Source organism: Cuculus canorus, chromosome 9 (assembly GCF_017976375.1).
Source record: "Cuculus canorus isolate bCucCan1 chromosome 9, bCucCan1.pri, whole genome shotgun sequence".
In the NCBI taxonomy this organism is placed as follows: Eukaryota; Metazoa; Chordata; class Aves; order Cuculiformes; family Cuculidae; genus Cuculus; species Cuculus canorus.
The window spans coordinates 9,651,337-9,671,403 of record NC_071409.1 but is presented as its reverse complement, the minus strand read 5'-3'; the positions used below and the strand labels follow the sequence as shown (position 1 = coordinate 9,671,403).

The 20,067-nt window shown below is 38.9% G+C and overlaps 1 protein-coding gene across 1 annotated transcript in view; it reads left to right on the top strand.

Moving 5' to 3' along the window:
- Positions 1 to 18,807, top strand: part of SLC9A9 (solute carrier family 9 member A9) — a 192,820-nt gene extending 174,013 nt beyond the window's left edge. Inside the window, exons 15-16 of the mRNA XM_009565945.2 lie at positions 14,047 to 14,152; positions 14,650 to 18,807. Coding sequence (XP_009564240.2) covers positions 14,047 to 14,152; positions 14,650 to 14,871 — 328 coding nt within the window. The 3' untranslated portion in view covers positions 14,872 to 18,807. The remainder of the gene's footprint in view (positions 1 to 14,046; positions 14,153 to 14,649) is intronic.
- The last annotated feature ends 1,260 nt before the right edge of the window (positions 18,808 to 20,067 follow it).

Sequence of the window (20,067 nt, the reverse complement as noted above, 5' to 3'; positions counted from 1 at the left end):
TTTAAATCAGAACCAGAGAGCTGCATTAATAATTTATCAGAAACTGAGAAGATTACAACGTACCTGTCAAGTGGGTCAAATACCACATTAATCCTGGTTTACAGAATGATAAACTGAAAAATGCATTTACAAGGCAAATCACTGCCAGAACTAGGGTTCCCATCTCCTGCACTCATAAGGTGGTATGTCTTTATAAAGTTTAAGTAATATTTGTGAAGCACTGAAATATGGTGCCTGACAGAAGTGTAGAGTATGATTATAACTTATAAGTGTTATTTCTAATGAAAAGTACGCGAAGAGCAGCTCGTAGTTAAACACTTGGCAGAGTTTTCAAAATACAATATGATTAAAATCAAACATTTAAGCAAGATTAAACTTAAAACATAGAAAAATATTGTTATCAAATGCTTTTCAAACTGACACATTTTTTACACTCGTTTACTTCTCAAAAAGCATTATAAGCCTAATGGATGAAGTTAATTCTATTTCTCCACTCTAATGCTTAGCGGCCCCCTACCCAAAAGAGGGGAATTTGTTAATATATTTGCGGGCACATCCACAGAGTTGCAAACTACAAAAAAGTCCATGTGATTCGAGTGACGTCTTCACATAACCAAATCAGTAAGTTACAAGAAACATCCTGAAAAGCTGTTCCTGAGGTACAACAAATCTCCTCATGCCCAAGTAATTTATCTAAGCAATTCTTGAGCAAATAGTATGTTTACTGACACTCAAAGCCATGCTGCTTTTGCACTGCAACTACTAAGAAGCTCTCCTTGCCTTAAAGGTGATGATATTGATTATATAAAAATAAGAACTTGTCAGCTAAGGAGGAAAATTGTATTAAACAAGAATGTTTTTCAGTGTGTTCTCATTTTATTAGTCATTAGGCACTTGACAGCCTTTTATACTATTAAATTTCTTCACTTAGTATTATTGCCATCCCAAAGATTCTCTCTTCACTCATGTTTAGCAATCGAATCCTCCTCAGTATTGGTGATACCATCCTGGTTTTATTTCACACCTGGTTACAAACACCATTTCATGCATCAGCCTCCTTCACGTACAACAGGACCATTCTCCATACTCTGGCCCGAGCCAAACCCCACACAGCCTCTCTCCACTCCGATATGCCATTGAGAAGGTGCCCCAAAGCTGGCTACAACACAGAATTAATTTTTTATCTATCTTCTAGTGCAAACAATTCCCTTTTTTCTCTCTCAAATAATATTTTCCCAGGAAACAAGTTACTTCATACCCTCTACTTAAAACTACGTATACATTTGATCTCTTATTTCAACTTTGAGTAGCAAATCACTTATCTTATCAAAGACAGATACTGGTCAAGTCTGACACAATCAGCTTTTGTTAAAAACACATGGCATTTTATCCGATTTTCCATATAACTCCATGCCCTTGGATTACCCTTTTCCTTCAAATGGCATTCAAAGGCTTTGCTTATTACTGAGATCAGATTTACATAGCCATCCTCAGCCCAAAATACTTGTAAACCTCTGTCCTTGACTACAATCCTAGGTCCAACAAGCCTATATTTCTATATACAGTTGGGCCATACTTGCGCTGGTCAAATATTTTCCCTCAAACCTGTTTTCAACAACTAAGGTAGCTTTCAACTGATGAAAATGCCCTTGGAAAATTCTGACTTTTCATTGAAGTGTCAGGCATCAAAACCCAGAAACATCTTCATCTCAGAATTCAAAGATATTTCTATTATAAATGTTAATTTAGCATCTCACAGGAATTGCAGTTTGAGTCCCCCACTCTGATCAAAAAATGCTTTCCTGGACATGCAACAATCAAGAACTAACGTGACAGAATCCAGAATAACACCCAACATCATGCTCAGATACAGCAAATCATGATTTAGGAAGGGGCAGACACAGAGCTGTTTGTCTGCAGTGTAGACATGTATGCCAAAAATAGCAGCGGAAGCTGCTCCAACGGTGTTCTCCAAGAAAAAATAGCTATAGAGTCAAGAAATATAATTTTTAGTAAACGTATCATAATCCCTCACCTAGATCATGGCAATGTCAATGATCCAAATGGATGAAAGGAAATTGTCCCCTCAGGGTGTTCATTTATGCTGCTGAAGTGAAACTAAGGAGAGGCAAGCGCCTTTAAGTGTTTCATGATACTGACGCCCACAAACCATCACATACTAGCTAGCAGCTACTGCCACGTTATTAATCCTTTTAGATACAGAGCTAATCAGGTTTCTGGAGGTCATACCTAGTATCTCTCTTACATCTCGATAACTGCCCAGAAGATAAGCATCTCTGCCTGGGAGAGAAATTATCATGGGCAGAAACACTGGGAAGTCCCTGCCCCAACTTGGCTTCCTTCTTTGCTGTGGTTGTCCTCAGCCAGTCACACACACATTTGCTCTGGCTCTTTAGGGAGCAGAGGAAGCAGCACCACTGGCCAGGCAGAAAGGAGGGAAAAGCAGCCTTTCTTCAAGGAGAAGCAAAGGCTGTGCAAAAAACTAGGATGGGAATTGGATAGCACAAGGGTGAAGAAAGAGACAGCATGAAGAGAAGATGGTCCCAGCTATCCCAGGTGATACAGGGCCACTCATAAAACTAGTATTTTTTAGATCATAGAGTCATAGAATAGTTTGGGTTGGAAAGGACCTTAAAGATCATCTAGTTCCAAGCCCCCTGCCATGGGCTGGGATATGTCCCACTGGATCAGGCGGCCCAAGGCCCCATCCAACCTGGCCTTGAACACCTCCAGGTATGGGGCATCTACAACTTCCCTGGGCCACCTGTGTCTTCCTTATGTCTAGCCTAAATTTGCCCCTCTCCAGTTTATACCCATAGATACTACCACAACCTGGCAAATTTACTACCGTTCAGTCATGGACATTTGTCATCTTGATGTTCATGAAGATTGAGTCCAGTTAACGTACCTATAAGTCAGCTTCTGTGACAGTACTGAAGGTATCTATTGCCCAGGACACCTATTGTGTGTGACACCTGTAGCAAAAAAAAGCATTTGACCCACTGAAAGCTGTCCATCACTAATCATATCCTGGCTAGGATAGCGCATTCCCTTTCCACAGCACACTGACACCCACAGTTCTGTGAGATTGACACCAGTTTAAAGATTTGTCTATTTCCATTAGTTCTGTGATGTGATTTGGGGAGATTTTTTTTTTTCCAGAATAAAAGAGAATAACTCATTACTGTTACTGTATCCACGTATGTTGGAGACAGGAGTTTAAAAAAAATACTTTAAATGTAAATACCTTGCACACAGCAGTTTTCTCAAGATGCTAAAGGAGTTAAGTGTCCTCAGCAGTCTGTGGTTGACAAACTTGAAGCTCATAATTATAATTTACTACAAAGCTAATACAGTATTGTAAAACTCATTCACACTTTGAGAAACAGTTCTAGACAGGATTTCAGTTCTTCGCTTGATCTTCTGTCTCAACACCAGAGTGCTCTGGTTGTTACTGAATTAGCTGTAGCCAAACCACTGCAGAAAATAGGTTATTTATAGGGCCAAACTATCCATGCTCCTCTCACAGGCTCAGAAGTCATTTTGATATCTGCAGGTCTTAGTCACAGGCGTTCCTGGCTGCTAGTAAGTAAGGTTGCTAACATAAAACCTGAAAGGTGGTGTCCCAGCGAAGAAAGGACCGTGGTTTTCTTCTCTTCCACCCCAGACTGCAGAGCTATGTAAAACATGCTGGTGGGAGTTAACTGCACTGCTGAAACCAGGTCCCCTCTACACACAACAAAACTTTGGAAGAACTTGGAGAAGCCAAGTGCTTTCTAGTGACCAAATTCCTTCTTATGCTCTCTTGTTGGGGAAAACCACATCAACAGGCTTAGCTGTCCACATGCTGTCATCAAGCAATAAGTTTAAATTGCACTGAACCAGAACACCTCTAAACAACACCCACACCTCTTAAAAAAAAAAATAGAAAAATAGACAAGAGATTATATCAGTTTTATGTTGGAAAAAATAGTTGGGGAAGAAAAGGAAATAAAATTAGCATAAGATCACACAGAGTTGGACTTTTGAATATAAAACTAGGTCTAAATCAATTAAAATATGAAAGTATTTGGAAATGGGCCATTAAAGTGAAATCTGAGTGGCAAACAGCTTTTAAAAATCAGATCTGGGTTCTGAGTTGAGCGCAGGAGTTGCCAGAGACGGAAAAGGAAAAGATAAGCTGTGATTTCAATGAATGTGTTTCTTAACCAAATCACATTCACGGAATTGCTATACTTTCTCATGCACAGTATAGCTCACTTTTACATTATGAGCAGCTTATGACTGAAACCCCAATATCTGACCTCTCCATCTGTAAAGAAACACCGAGGATGAGAAAACCTCATGCTCATTCATGCTGCGCTGTACTTTTCCCAACTTCTATTACTGCCTGTATTTGGGTCAGTGCCAGCATTTGTACACGTGTGCTATGTATTCCACCAATAAATAGAAGGGAACAACGCCAAATTAAAACAAAAATATATTTCATAATCTGTTTCCAGAATCTCTCTCTGGAAGCATAATGAACTGTCAGATACGAGGCAGGCAGGCTTTAAGAGACTGGCTTAACCTCTCTGATACTGATGCCTGACTAATACCTGCAACATCTCTAATAACATGTCAAAATAATCCATTAAAAAGAATTACAACAGCACTTTATACTTTAGGCAAACACAATGACAACATTACAAGGGCACAGATTTCCTTATACTGTGGCAATCTATTATTTACCACCACGCTGATGTTCCAGCAGCAGATGGAACAAATAAAAGCCTCAAAGTACATCTTGTGGGCTGTACAGGAAGAAGTGAGGGGATGCCCTCACCCCTTCCAGAGGCCTAAGGGGCTGTTGCCTGGCCCTGCACAGCTGTAATTGTGTTACAGCATCCGATTACACTTCCCTCTATCACAGGCTCCATGATTTCTTCAGGCAATGATTGCCACAGCTTGAATACCTGCTGTAATAGCATATGTCTTTCTGTTTGCCTTAAAGTGAGTGCCCTTTAATTTCATTAAGTCCCCATATTCCTTCAAAAATGTAGTAAAGCAGAAGGAAGGCTAAGAAGTTTTCATTGCAGCTTCTCAAGTGGGATATCATAGCTTTGCAAAACTGTATTCCCTTCAAATCTTTACTCTGGAAAAACTAATCTTATTTTTTCATCTTTGTCCAAGTATATTTCTATCCAAGCCAGAGGAGTCACCTGCCACATTTGCAAAAGCCTACCTTGTTCCCACCCCATCTGCCCCACATCTTAGACTTTCGCCTTCCCAGAACGCTGTCCTTACACAATGTATTTCTCTCCAGCATCCACAAGCTCACAGGAAAGCCATTCAAGTATTTGAAGACAGTTATCAAGAGTTTGGTTATCCTGTTCCAGACCAGAATGGTGACAGCAGCAGTGAGTTGAACTGTCCCCAACTGGAAATCTAGTGCTAGCTTTCCCTATTTGTTCTATATTTTATTAGCTTTTCTGCTGATTAAAAGGCAGTTTGTTAGAACAGGTATCCTCTGTACTGTTACTTTAATCTGCTACTTCTCCTAAACAATATAGCTTCTTCTACCTGTTTAAGAGTTTTAAACTGTAATATCAGGATAAATACCTCACATTTCTTTCACTCCTAGCATCCTAGCAGTATGAAAGCTGCTATTATCGTTATTATCCTTATTCAGTAATTTTATTTTTTTTTTGCTAGGATATCTGCCATAATTCATTATCCTCAATTGTTCTTTGCACTGAAATTTGCATACCTCTTAGGGAATATTATAGCACAAGGGTTTTCTAACCAGTCCTTCTCTGTTCTAAAATATCTTCACAGAAGCAAAGAGCTGGCTTGCCAGAAGGCTGCTTTCTTTGGATTATAGCACAACTTATTCTTGTGCAACGTCTTCCCTTCCTCAGCACTGAGCCTTTCACTTCTTAACGTGCTTTCTTCACAAACCCCTTAGACTTCCAACTCATCCAGCTAGCTAATTGTGCGTATAAGATGGGTTACACATTGGAAAAAGCTGCTGGAGATTCTGAAGGCAATCTTTGGACAAATCTGCTCACAGGACTAGAGATTCTTAGCGGATGTATTAAACTAAAGCTTTCTATTAACAAGGCTTTACAAAGGCTATCCTGCTCTCAGCGGCTCAGCTCAGCACAGGGAGATTAAGAGACTGCTTTTTTTAAGTCATTCCCAGTGGCTCTTACTCATTACCTAACTGTCCAGAAGTACAACACATTACTGAGCAAAATACACTGCTGCAAAAGTGCTAAACCATGTCCTGATCTTGTCACACAGGTTTGGAATCTACTTCTGTATCTGAAACAAGTATGATTTCTCACAACTGTACAAATAAGCAATAATATGATCTCGTGAATTCATTGTGCGTTGTCCTGTTGCTGTCAGCTTTCCCATAGACTTCATCCATCACAGGTCACCTTTGTGCCCTGCATTTATGTTCTATAGGGATACACACCTCCCTCTCCACATTTCTGTTTGCACACTCCTCCTCGGCCAAGAGAACAGCTGTCTGGTCTATCTTCAGTACTGTACCAAACAGTCTTCAAAGCAGCTTTTGGAGTTTTCATTTTCTTCGAAGCTTCTGTTCTGCTCCCTTCTAGCATGACACCCATCTTCTTATTTACTTTTATTACACAGAATTCTAATAGAAGAATAGAGATTCTGTTATTTTTTTATGGATCATCCCATATGTTTCTCTAAAAGATGCAGTGTATTATCACTTTTGTTCCTGTGTTTTTGGTAGCATCTTTACAAACACAAGCAATCTCCAGAACATAAGACACAATGCTCCTCCATGCCTTCCTCCATGTTCATAGCTCATCTTTCAACAAAACCATGCAAGAAAAAATTCTTTATAGGATTTTCTCACAAGGGATAGTATTTCCCTTTCAAGTTGTACCTTTACAACAGTGAGAACATCCTCTGAATCTTGGCAATGCAGAAGCTGCACATCTGTCAAAAACAGCCTCCACAGATCTGAGAACTATTTTAACAGTTACTGCACAGCTATATCTATGTAATGAGGAAATACCTGATTTGAGATACTGAGAAAATGCCAAATAATTATTTTCCTATTTGAGTACAATTTTGGTGCGCTGGCTTTTACTCTCAATCCATGTCACCAGAGGGCCATAGCAAGAATATTACTCCAGCTGTTGCTAACAAAAAGTTCTAACAGCTGTTATATTGCCTCACTATCACTGTGGTGTTTTAGTACAAGCACAATAATGGCCATCTTGTTTGGAAAGGCTTGTTCACATTACTCTTTTGCTGACTTCCACCACCCTCTTGGTGCCCAAATTCTCCCCCAGGGTAGAGGCACTACAATCATTGCTGTCTCTCAGTAGCATGCAGATGCAGAACTCACTTTAGTAGATGTGAGTTCATTGTACCTGAAATAATTCATTGGCAAGAGATTTTTAAAAGCTTTATAGCTTTACCTTTATTTGGATCAGACCTCCTCGGTACCAATTTGTACTTGTAATTCACTGCATTTAATCTTTAAGATTTATTCTCCCTGCATCCTGCAAATTGTTGCATTTGTGGCACCACCAGTATTAGATTCTCATTTGCAAGGCATGTAACCACTGCCAGTCCTCATTCTTCACATATCTGCTTTTCTGGGTATCTGCTTAGGCAGATAGTGATGCCAAGGATGTTCTCATGAAACAACCTTCCACACAGAGTGAGAAATCCCTGCTAACTCACTTGCTCTTTTACATTCGTTCCTTCTGCCATTACCAGAAGGGTGAAGCATTTTATTCAATGCATTTTCTACAATGAATGCACTTCATGTGAAGATCCTGAAAGTGAATCTCACCTGAAGCAATTGGCATCAGAATCTTTTTAAGGCCTTAAAAGTCTACGCACCGCCAGGTCACACCAGTGTTCATCCTTTCAAATGCAATAATTTAGTTTACTCATGCCAGGGGGTTCTCCAGTTTCATAATCATGCTAAAGACATATCATATGCAGAAGTTCTTTTTCTACAGGAAAAGAAAACCTATTGCCAAGCCACTGGTTTTGCAATGTCCTGAGAAAATTTCTATCCCTTCAAAGATGCCAGGAAATCTTTGTTTTCTCTGAGGCAACACGGTTATGAACTGCATGGTCAGATTTTTGCAAGCTTAATGATTTTAAAGTTTTTATCTCTGCTGCTGGCTAGGATTTCGTATTTATTACACCAACATTTATATTATTTTTATCTCTTTTACTCTAAATGCATTTAATAAGTTAATTCCCAATTATGAAAAGCACCCATTTTCATATACTCTCGGTTTCCTGAATATGGAGGATGTCCTGTTTGGTTTCTTACATTATGCCTCAGGGGTTCTACTTTCATATCTCTTGAAGTGATATTCATTTCACCAAACTTTAGATATTTAATTATCAGCCATCTAAGTCTAATCTATTTGATGAGACTCTTTTATAGTCAATAAAAGGAGAGAAACTCATCCTAGTTTCAATTCATTCCAATTAACTCCAGCACCATAGGATGAGACTAACTGCCGTGGGATTTGGGCATATCTCTTTATTGATGAGGAGGTAAGAGCAGTAGACTAGATTTCTTTCAGATATCCTACTATAAAATGTCTAAAGGTAGGGGAGATGAATCCTAACAATTATGTCAACTTCGAGTCACACAGATTTTTCTGAGAAGTCACGTGCATGTCATCGATGCTGATGCTGCCAGTGCTGTCTTATCTCTTTATTGTTTGTGTAGCTGACCCTTATGCGTTTGTCGGTGCATTTTTTTTGCTGGTTGTATTTCGGTTGGTATTTTCTTTGTTAGATGGAGGGTCATTTCTTTGTTATTCTAAAACTCATGTCAGGGTGGTTTCTCTCCACCATCTCCTCTCTTTAGCTGCTTCACATAGTCTGCATCTTCCAAAGCTCAATCTAATGTTAACTTGTCTGATATCAGTGTCTGTCCATATATTCCTTTTGAACTTTATATGAGTATTCTTCTATTTTCAAGAGTAGCTGCATTACCCAGTCATCAATTATATAAGCAAGTCTTCATTTATGCCTTGGATTTTTTTCTTTGTATGGAGGCGTTTTCTATTCAGGATATAATAGGTTTCAAGTAATTTTAGTTAGACTTCTCAATTTTCCACTTTGCTTCAGTGAGCTCACAAGTAGGAGGCCCATGGTCTGCAAACATCCCAGACATTTCACTCGGTACATAGTAGAGAACAAGTCTCTTGCCAGTCTGCAGCTACTTACGTTAAAAAAAGACCCAAGATCAATGCTAGCAACTCCCTCCCATTTCGCCCACATCTCTGCAATGCTTCCAGTTTCCAGGGTGAAAGCACCAAACTTTTAGCCATATTCTGCAGAAAAGCCAGAGTTTCGGGTCTGACACTACATGTAGGTCTAGAATCTGACAGTCAGACTTTCTTGTGTGAACTTTCCCTCACTGAATTAGGTTTTTTTACCACCGATTTTCATCTAACCCTCTCTGCTCTCAGACACAAGAAAGAAAAAGATAGAGAGAATGAATCTTAAAAGAAGAGAGAAACCTGATGATTTGACTTTGCAGGACTAAAGCATGATACTACTTATCCTCAGTTGTTTAGTATTTAAGTTACAACAGTAGTGGGATTTAAAAAAAAAAACCGCCACAACTCCATATAAAAAGAGAAGAATTCACTAGTAACAACCATAAGCAAAAATATCACTTACACCAGTTTTAGTGATTATTTCTCAGCTAACTCCACAGTACAGATTAGGTTATCTTTACATGTTAAGTCGTGTTAGGTCTCATGGTCTTCTCAAAAACTTACTAATAAAACCAATCAATATAACTTTTCAGCCAGTCTGCAGTGAGAACTCCCTGTCCTCTGGTGAAAGTTTCATCGTGCATAAGAAAACATTCTCCTCTCTTGCAAGAATCACGAGCAGAGACCTCTCTACAATAAACCTCTCCTCTCCTTCGAGTGATTTTAATCTCCTGCGTGTGCACTTAAGACCTGGAGATGTCCCTGTGCCTCACCAGCTCAGTTGTGCACACAAGCTGGTGTATAAAATAACCAAATAATCTCAGTAAGCTGTTAGCAGGTGTCAGCCATGTGCAGAACTCTGCCTATCTAAGTTTCATTGTTTGCCCATTCCCGCTTAAATACTACGAAAAGGAAATACTTGCTCTTCAGTCCATCACATCGATAATATCAAAATTGCTCTGATTTTAGAAAAGAATAATAATAAACTACCAAGGAACAAACTATTATTTGCCTTTACCACAGAAAATAGATTCAACAAACAGAAGTGACATCTTTGATACCTTTCTTGTGTACATTTTGTCATAAACACAAAGACTAATATTAAACTTGTGACATAACTACTTTACAAACTTAGACTTAAATAAAATGTTTACAAAAGCTCATTTTAAAATAAAAGGCTGTAAACCACAAAACCCCAAATCTTAAACACATTGCACAAAGGATGAATTCTGGGAGTGGTGACATTTACCTCTAGAGACTTGTGCCTACAGCAGAAATATAGCACCTAGCAACAGAATATTAAATAATACACTTTCAACAGATGTGTATTTATAGTAGTTTGCTATCAGAAGATTCTCTGGAAAAAATAGTTATATGTAAATTTGACTAATATCACAAGAATTCCTGTATTTCAGGGCTTTCTAATACTAAATGTTGTAGTGTGAGCATACTTGCCTTTAGGGAGCATGGCAATACCTCGAGTTACAGAACCCCCCTTACGCAATGCGGCAAAAAGCAAACCTCCTGAGCCAAACACAGGGCTTTACAGAGCTGCCATAGGTATTTAACCATAGCCATATCTTCTACTTTGTTGGGGGCTGGGTTTTTTTGTTGCCATTTATGCCACTCTCCTGCCCCACACACATACACCCCTACAGGCTAAAAAAAAAAAAAAAGGAAAGCAAGGCTCCTTTAAGTCAAAACAGCCACAAGATTACTTCCAGAATGTTTTTCCCTATTTGATCATAGTAATGCATTTTATTAAAAGGAGTGATCTTTACCAATATCCTCAAAATTTGGACAGAAGTTGTCAATTTAACAAAGTGTGGTCATTCAATGCTTATTGCCTGAAAGAACAAAGATTTTAAGATTCTGATTTTTCATCCTGATATGATGCAAAGGCTATTTTGAAATAAAAATTCTATACATCTGCATATACAGGCACCCTGAATTCAGCTTCCCAACTTAGACGTTACCACCTCTATGATGTTGGTAATGTTCTTTAACACAATGCATTGCACAGTGCAGAACCCAAGGCACACAGCTGTGATGCTCTGCACACGTAGGGCCGAGATGCAAATCTCAAAGTGTTCTAAAGATACAGGGTTTTCCTGCTATCTTCTCTCTCTCCCTGAAGCAGGCAGGCATTAATTTGTTTCGGCAGTAATTTCCAAGTTGTGCTAAGAGGTTTACACTTAGTTTCTTCCAACTTTCAAAACAGTCTTATTGCAAAATCTACCTTTGTCTATTAGAATGTTTAAATTATTTCTCTCTGGGAATGCTGGAAGATACAGCTAGAGCAGCTGGAGTGCGATAAGACTTCTTGCCAGCCTTAAAATGCTACAGACCCGTGTCTGATATACTTTTGAAATGCCAGCACTGCACATAGATTAAAACTCCTCTTTCATGCTGCGTTAAGCGATGCAATCACGTCTGTAATACTATAAAGCAACTGTGTCAACAGTAAGGAGGAAACATTTACAGCATATATTAAAACAATGATAAACAGGCCAGTGCAATTTAAATTCCTTTAGTGGCTGAATAATAGCTCGTTAAATAAGGAACAAAGATATAAGTCATTTATTACAGAATCAGAATGGTCACAAACAGCACAAGTTGTGTTCAGTTCAAACTTCATCTCAATAGGCTTCAAAACAGAAGCATGGACCATGAATGCGTTAGAGCAAATGCAAAAGGAAGGGGACTTGGATAACCTGTTGCAGCCCAGAATGAAGCCATCACTCAACTTAATCATCAGTGTACACACATAGCAACTAGTCAAACACACCAGACGTGAAAGTTTGTGCTAAAAGTGGTGGTGGCTCGAAACACTGATGGCTACTGCGGCAGCCAAGTAGCTTGCCCGTTTCAGCATGCACCCCTATCCTACCTGATGTGGCGTTGGGCTTTATGCAAGCATGGGAGAAAAACAAGACTCAAATTTTTACTGAAGTATAATAGCTCGTTATAACATTACAAGGCTCCTTAGAAAGGAAACACATAGTAATATTCATCTTCAATTACTTTTTCTGGAAGAGAATAAAAGAACAGAGCAGATAGTGTTACAACCCAGTACAAACAACTGGAATTGTTTGAACTAACAAAGCCCATATTTCCAAAAATTAAAAACCTAGCATTAGGCTCCTACTTCCATTTTTGACCTTTAAATTAGGTTTTTCTGAAGTGCTAAAAAACAAAACAACTCTGATGGCTTTCACATCTAGCTTTTTTAATAATAGCTCTTAACTGCTTGGTGCCTTAGAGGTTTTAGATAAGATTAGGAGTTGATCACAAAAAGATTGTTTGGTTTGATTTAACTCTTACAGAAGAAAAACTATCTAAACTTCTCCTACACGGTTTGATCTCATGAGATTCTCACCTTGATCACAGTTCAATAAGAATTTATATGAAAATCCTAGACTCATTTTTTAAGTCGTCTGAAATCTTGGCACTCACTCAGTATCTGACCTTGGATGAAGGAATCATCTGACAGATGCAATTTAATTTTTTTAAAAAATACGGACAAACACACACAAAGCCCAGATATTACAGAACAACTTCCATGCCTGTGGTATAGCAGACAGCAGAGGAAGCTATTTAGCCTTTCAATCTGTGACTGAGGTCATAAGGATATTTTACCTAAGTTACTTCAGGATACAGAATTAGTACTTTGCTTGTAAAGCAGCGATATCATAAACAACCAATAACAAAAGAAACAGAGGCACTGGAATGGTTAAGGTTTAAGACCCACTGTTATTTAGTATTTCTACAATACTGTCACAGGGCTCAAATCACTGCTCTTTTTACATTTGTTCCTTTCTTCTTTAAGGAGGCAGAGAGAAAGAGTGAGGGGGAGAAAGCAAGGAAAAGGAGCAGGGGGCAGGAAGTGGGATGACAATCAATAGCACAAATTTTCCCTGGCAGCAAAAAGAAGTTAACAAGCCTGCTTCCAAAGAACACTGAAAATTACTTTGCGAGTAAAAGTAGCAAAAAAAGAAGTCAACTTGAGGGACTCAAGGGAGAGCTGTTATTGACAGATACAAGGATGATATCACTGCTTAAGATGAGCAAGTTTTTCTTTTATCTGAATAAAGAACTTTTGGATGAAAAGATTGGAAAGACAGGTGCAAGACAGCAGCATAAAGCCTGCTCCTGACTTATTTACATAATTTTATATAAAGGAGCGTTGATGCGTGAAGTGTAAAACAAATGCATTGAATGCGAAAATAAAGTATTGCAGAGAACAACTTAGATATGTACACTCTCAGGGATAAAGAAACTTAATACTTGATGGAATATACTTTGTCTAGTGAAGAAATGCACTGATTTTCCAAAAGGCTGAGCGCATATGTTTGAGAAAATGTTCACTACTGTTCTTACAGTAGCTGATACAGCTACACCTTAAATTGTTTCCTGTTAAAATTGCATCAGAGATCATTCTTATAGCAAATAGTTCATGAGAGTTGTAAACAGGATAATCTAATACACATTTCTTCTCTTCCAGCTGTTGCTGCATCCCCTTCAGGCATTCTGGTACCCTTCAAGACAGATTTTGAGCATCAAGTGTTTGGGGGCATAGGGTTTGTTTTGGGTGCGTTTTTGTTGTTACTGAAACATATTAGACAAAACTGATAACAGGTGAAAGTATGCAGCAGTCAGTGAGTAAAGACATGGTATTTTTTTGTTACAATTCAGTTAGATTATTCCCTTTTGCTTTAAAAATTAATTTATTTGTGCAATAAAGCATGTTAGTATCAGTATCTGTATGGGAAATATTCTTTAACAAGCTTCACAGATACCTAAAACCCATCCTAACCCACACTGGACCACCTCTCACGACGACATTACCCGAATGGTGTAATCCTATTGCCAAGTTTCTGACCAGCCCCAGTGCATATGGTGTAAGTACTCAGCTTGGTTGCTTGTATTTTAAGGCGTAATCCAAAACCTTCCACCCTCAAATATTTCACCAAAGTTCCTTTTCCAAAGTTTATTACTTTAAGGCTAATAATTTCTGCAGGGCCATAGAGAAGAGGTCTCAGAAGTTGCAGCGCTACATTTTCAAGAATGGCCACTATACTTTGCGCTACAAACATGGGTGATGTGTTCTGAACGATTCGGCCAGACACTAAAAGTATTGGCTACCCATCAGTGACGTTTAAGCATTGAAATTACCTTAAAATCTGAAGGGTAGGTTATGTTTCTCAACACTGATCAAGAACAGAACACGGTGAAGAACTATTTGCTTTATTTAACATCAAAACGGTAAATTAACACCCCAAAAAGTAAGCAAATACTGAAAGAAAAATAAAGTGGAATTACATCAGACTTATTCTTCATTTAATCTTTGACTCCCCAAGAGTTTCCCTTTCTCTGATCTTTCTTTGTTTGAACACAGGATCAGCTGAGGAACAACGATACAGATTATATCATAAATAACGATGAATTGACTGAAAACTATGAATCGTCTGCTCACATATCAGTGCCAGCGCCGGACAGAAAAAGCTCCACCCGGGCTACAGGCATGGAAGATATTCATGAAGGAGACCTAGGATTAGGAAGGTACAAACTCCAGCTTGAACACACTTCAGGTCAACCCCAGCTGAATTCATCGGCATGAACAGGGCACCATTAATCATAAGAAATAAGACTAAAACAAAGAAGAGATACTATTATGTGAACAGGAGGCTAGAAAGCATACCAAGCACAAAAATTGAAGAAAAATTAGATTTTGCCAACTAAACTCCTGGTCTCCTGAGAAAAAGTTAATCATCCAGATACCTACAACAACACACAGGTTTTCTGACTGTGTCAGGGTTTAATAAAAATACGTAGGGCACTGCCAGCTTACTGTAAATTCATTACAGCAATGCATTATTGCAAATAACTCTTGCCTGTACCCTCCCCTCACATAAACATAGGCCTTTGAATGCCGCTTATAGTCTTTAAGCAGAATGGAGAGAAATAGTTTCTAACATATTCATGCTCACATAATGACAGCATTTTTTATACAGCTGCTCCTGAATAGATCGACAGATAACAACTATTCCAGTAGCTATTACCTACATAAGGAAGAAGCAGAAGATTTTGTCTAATGAGTACATGATCCAAAAATACTTCAAACACTCATTGCAGCACCCCAGTCTTGATACATCAAGCTGCTTCATGCTCACAGGATAGATTTGTTCTGACAACCAGCCTAACACTTGCTTTCTAAATACAGCTTATAGTCTAAGTCCATATAGGGTCACACCAGGCTGCCAGAAACTGAACATTGATAGTAGGAGACACTGAAGTTTATGAAGTCAGCAACAGATCCCCTTTTATTGCTGCACTGAATGGGCATGACAACTATTTGAACAGTGATTACACAAGGCATTTGTCATTACAGCTTCACAGCACACAACATACAAGCCGGGAAAACTTTTGAATGATCTTGGAAAACAATAAAATGTATACTTTGATTTGAGAAGCAGAGTGTTTAACTTTTTATTGTTCAAGGAAAGTGAGTTGTTTCTAATCAAATATTTCTGCAAAACATCTATATCTTAAGACTGGCTGCTCCAAGGATAAATTTGTCTCTCTACGCTGGCTGTTCAATATCACAGCAGCGACGAGGACAGTGGTGGTTAGAAATAAAAACAAAAAGGAGAGTTTAGGATGAAAGTATTAATTGTGGCTGCATAAACACAGTAACTGGATTAACAACTGGTCAACCGCATGTACATGTAGCTGCCACAGACTATTATCAAGCCTTAGCATAGATTAGCTAAGCAATGCAAATACAGGAACAGAGCCAGGCTTTTGTTGTCAGAGCACGTGCCTCTTCTCACTGCAGGAGTTTCAATTAACTGTACAAGATCACATTCCTACTCAGAAAGTTAAACCTTGAGGAGTTTTTAAATAGGGCCATTCTAAATATACAAAGACAATGAGCAACCAAGAAATCTGTAATCTATAAGAACAACAATAATCCCCATGAATGCTCATAAAGCTGAACAAGTCTTGATTTTACCACTGGCGGAAGCTGAAATACAGCCTTCAATACAACCTTAAATATAATGAAGTTTTAGTCATTCTTTTCCAGGCTAGTTAATTTCTGGTTAAACGTGACTCTAGAATGGCCGGCTTAAGCATGAATTTGAACACAGGAGTTCTATGTGGTGTTACAAAAGATGAGAACCTTAAAGTGGCATTTTATTTGCCCCTAATCAAGGAACTTCAAAGCATCTTCATCCCCATGTGGTTCAAAACATAATATTCAGTCATGATAAGTTCTGAGAAGAACTAATGAATTTCCGACTTCCTGCTTTACCTCGTGTAGCTGCATGAGATGGAAGAGATGCGCAGCAGGATGCGCAAACAGACGGAGAATGGAGGAGGATAAAGTTTAATGGGCCTAGTTTGAGAGAAGACAGGCAGGTAGAGACACACTGCAGTGAGGTGAATGTGTGGCAACACAGCAAAAGGGTATTGTCATAGATAGGTGCTAACACAGTCCTGATTTCAGTAGCCAGTTTCCAATTTCAATCTTCAGAAGTACTGAGTGCACAGCACCAGGCTTCCTAAGCTCCTTGGGAAGCACAGACCCCTGTCCTTAGATTATAGCGCAAATCAATAGACTGCTGCAGTATTATGAAGATGTAAAGCTGTTTTTCACAACTGCTACATGAACTGGAAATGACAAGCTCTTCACCAACAGTTCTGCTCTTAGATTCGACTCTGAAATGCATCCTGCAGGATACTCCTGGGGGTTTTTACCAATTTATTTATTGTGCCTATGTCCAAATTTCTCACACTTGTGCAATGTGATAGATGGAGAGCTCTGGGGTCTGAAATACTGTTTATCAAAAAAAGTCTATAGTGAAGACTCTTCACACCGTTCTGCCTGGATGCCTTAAAGGCAAGTGATTTCTTCACTCATGAAAGAAAATCATGCAACTCTTCTGTTGCAAAGGATAGTTTCATCTTCACAGGTCAGATTGTTAAGCTAAAGCTATCAAGAGGCTGAATCAGTGGTCGTAGCAGCACAGTGTCTTCCTCTGGGACCACGCTCAGCAACCAAAATATCATCAGCTTTTAGGAAAATTAGAAGTCTGAGCTGCAAACAAACCTGAACTTCTCCTAAAAGGCAATGAACTTCTCAATTATCCATGACACTGTTCATCCTTGCCATTTTCTAATTTTAAGATATTCTTTTCATGACACGGAGATCAAGAGAGTTAAAAAAAAAACCAAAAATATTAGGACAGACGATATATTTGTATTCATTCAGGAAATTACTGGCAACTAGTAATTCTGCATGACTGTTTAAACAGAGGAACGATGTTAAGAGAGGCCTTAATGTTAATTTACAGTTCATATGCTGGAGATTTAAACTACTTAATATCACATAGTGTTTAACTGAACGTGCAAGTCACTCATGATAAATGTGAAACTCTTCTTTGTTTCTGAGTTAATCTACTAAAACACTGCTTGGAAAATAAAATGTAAAATATATTGTCAAAATGTAGTGTCTGCATACTCGGTATGAAGGCCAAAACCTTAGGAAAGATGGAAATCTGCACTATTGCTAAACCTTCCAGGCTTCAGAAGTAACAACTGAAACATTATACTGAATTGTAGACCGTGTTTGGCTAAGCCTGGAAGCAGCAGAATGACACAGGAGAGACAGCCCAAACAGACATTGGACCAAAATACAATAACTTTCACAGAGAAGGGGAAAATTTGGTTACCTCACTGAAAGCTCGGGCCATTGCAAGAAAACATTTCTTTTGCCCTGTTAAGAGCTCAGACTTTTCCCTGATAGCCACATTAGGGCTATCTTCCAAAAACTGATTAACCCTGTGCATAACTTAAGCTGCTAAACTAACTGCATTGAAGCCAGCGCAGTTTCCCTTTCCACCTAGGAACTTACGTGCCTTGCTGAGCAGAGGATAGTCCATACAATAAGTTGGTCTTTCCTTTTGAATGTTGGTCTGTATTTTGCTATCAGTAAGTAATGCTGATCCTATAGCATCCTGACTGCTGATTACATTTGGGTACAACATAAATGCAGCAATATACGTAACTATATCAGAGGCAATTGAGATTACACATGTGCTTTCAAAATTTTGTTTTCACAGAGATTGAGGATTCCTGGGATACATATATTATGGACTTCAGAGAAGAAAAAAAAGAAAAATATCTTGAATATCCAAATTTAGAAGTGGGAAACTACTTTTTCTAAAGATGTTATTTTTCCCCTACTTCCTTCAAGTGAAATGGAAAATAGCCCTTTTCAACATTTAAGGCAAACCAGTTCCCATCATTTTAAATAACACAAGCAAGCTCATCTCTGGCAATGTAAACCCAACAGACATGAGTTCTGCTCAGTGAGCTGTAAAAGACTTGTTGACATTGTTATAAAGTCTTTCAGAACTAGAAAATTCTCCGGCTGATCCAAATTTCTTAAGCAAATGTTAGTTTAACCCACAGACTTGGTCCCAAACCTGTCAATTTTCAGATCATGAAATTCCTTCCTTACTTTAGCTCAATGATGAGGTTTTGTGGTAGATATTACAGTTCAGGAGAGTTAGACAAAACACCTGAACATGTTTTTCCTTGAATAGTGGTTTGCTTGTTGGTGTTGTTTGGTTTTGGGGGGGGGGGGGTTAGGTTGGTAGGGTTTGGTTTGGGAGGAGGTTTTTCGTTCTTTGTGGGGTTTTTTTGGGGGGGGGAGGGGGATTGGTGGTTCTTCAGGTTTGAGTTGGGGTTTTTCTTTCATTTTTGCTTTGTTTTACCCATTTACATTTTTTTACATCATAATCACATACTGGAGTGCAAGTTTCTGAACAGTGTGAAAGAAAACTGTCTGCCAATACAGAACTTGTCTTTTTTCTCTTTATTCATCCATTTCAAGTGATTAAAGGGGTACTACAGCCTAGTGCAGTGATGGACATCAGCCAAGCAAATATCCCCTTCAACAGCTGACGGTGCAAGTCACACTTCCAGATTTAAAACAACTTACTGGACATCCTGACGTGCATTAAGAAGCACAAATTCTTCCAAACAGTATCTGTCAGCTCCATGGTGCCAAGCAATAGCCCAAGCTTGTCTTTCCCATACAAAAAGCACAGGGGCTCTCCTACAGTTAACCCAAGTGTCAAGTCTCCATCTCCAACGTTGGCTCTGTTCCTAATGGCCCCTTGGCTCGCTGCAGCTACACTGCTAGAAGAGCCAGCAGCCAAGACGCTCTCACAATTCCATGGAATTCCACAGGAAAAAAACCACAGTCTTCGTATTTCAAATAACATCATTCCAGCGTTCCCACTGTTAACAACCACACTGGCTTCCCCCACACTAGCCAACCCAACAGGAATGATCCTGCTCACAAATAGATTTCTATGCCAGTGAGCACAGATGCAACATTTTCCCCAACTCATTCAGAGTCACAGGTCAACATTATTCCCCCACAAAAGTTAGATCTGAGGTATGGAAGAACAAATACCATTTCTGGTCTCGGAGGATCCCAAATCTGAGCAAATCAAATTAACATCATTCTACTGGCACCAGAATTTCAAGCCCTGCTTGGTCCTCAGAAGCAGAGAATACCCAGGAGTGTTTTCCAGCTACTGTTCTACATCACTGTTTACCACTCAGCTGTCTGCTTCTGGTGTCCTGTAACAAAGGCAGATAGACATAAAGAAAATACTGCTTTATTCAGTAAGGATTTAAAACTAGAGAAAATACAATGCTTCGCAAACTAAATGCTGAAAGGAATAACCTCATGCCATGATATTAGGCATTATGCTGGCCCAGGATAAGTCATACATAT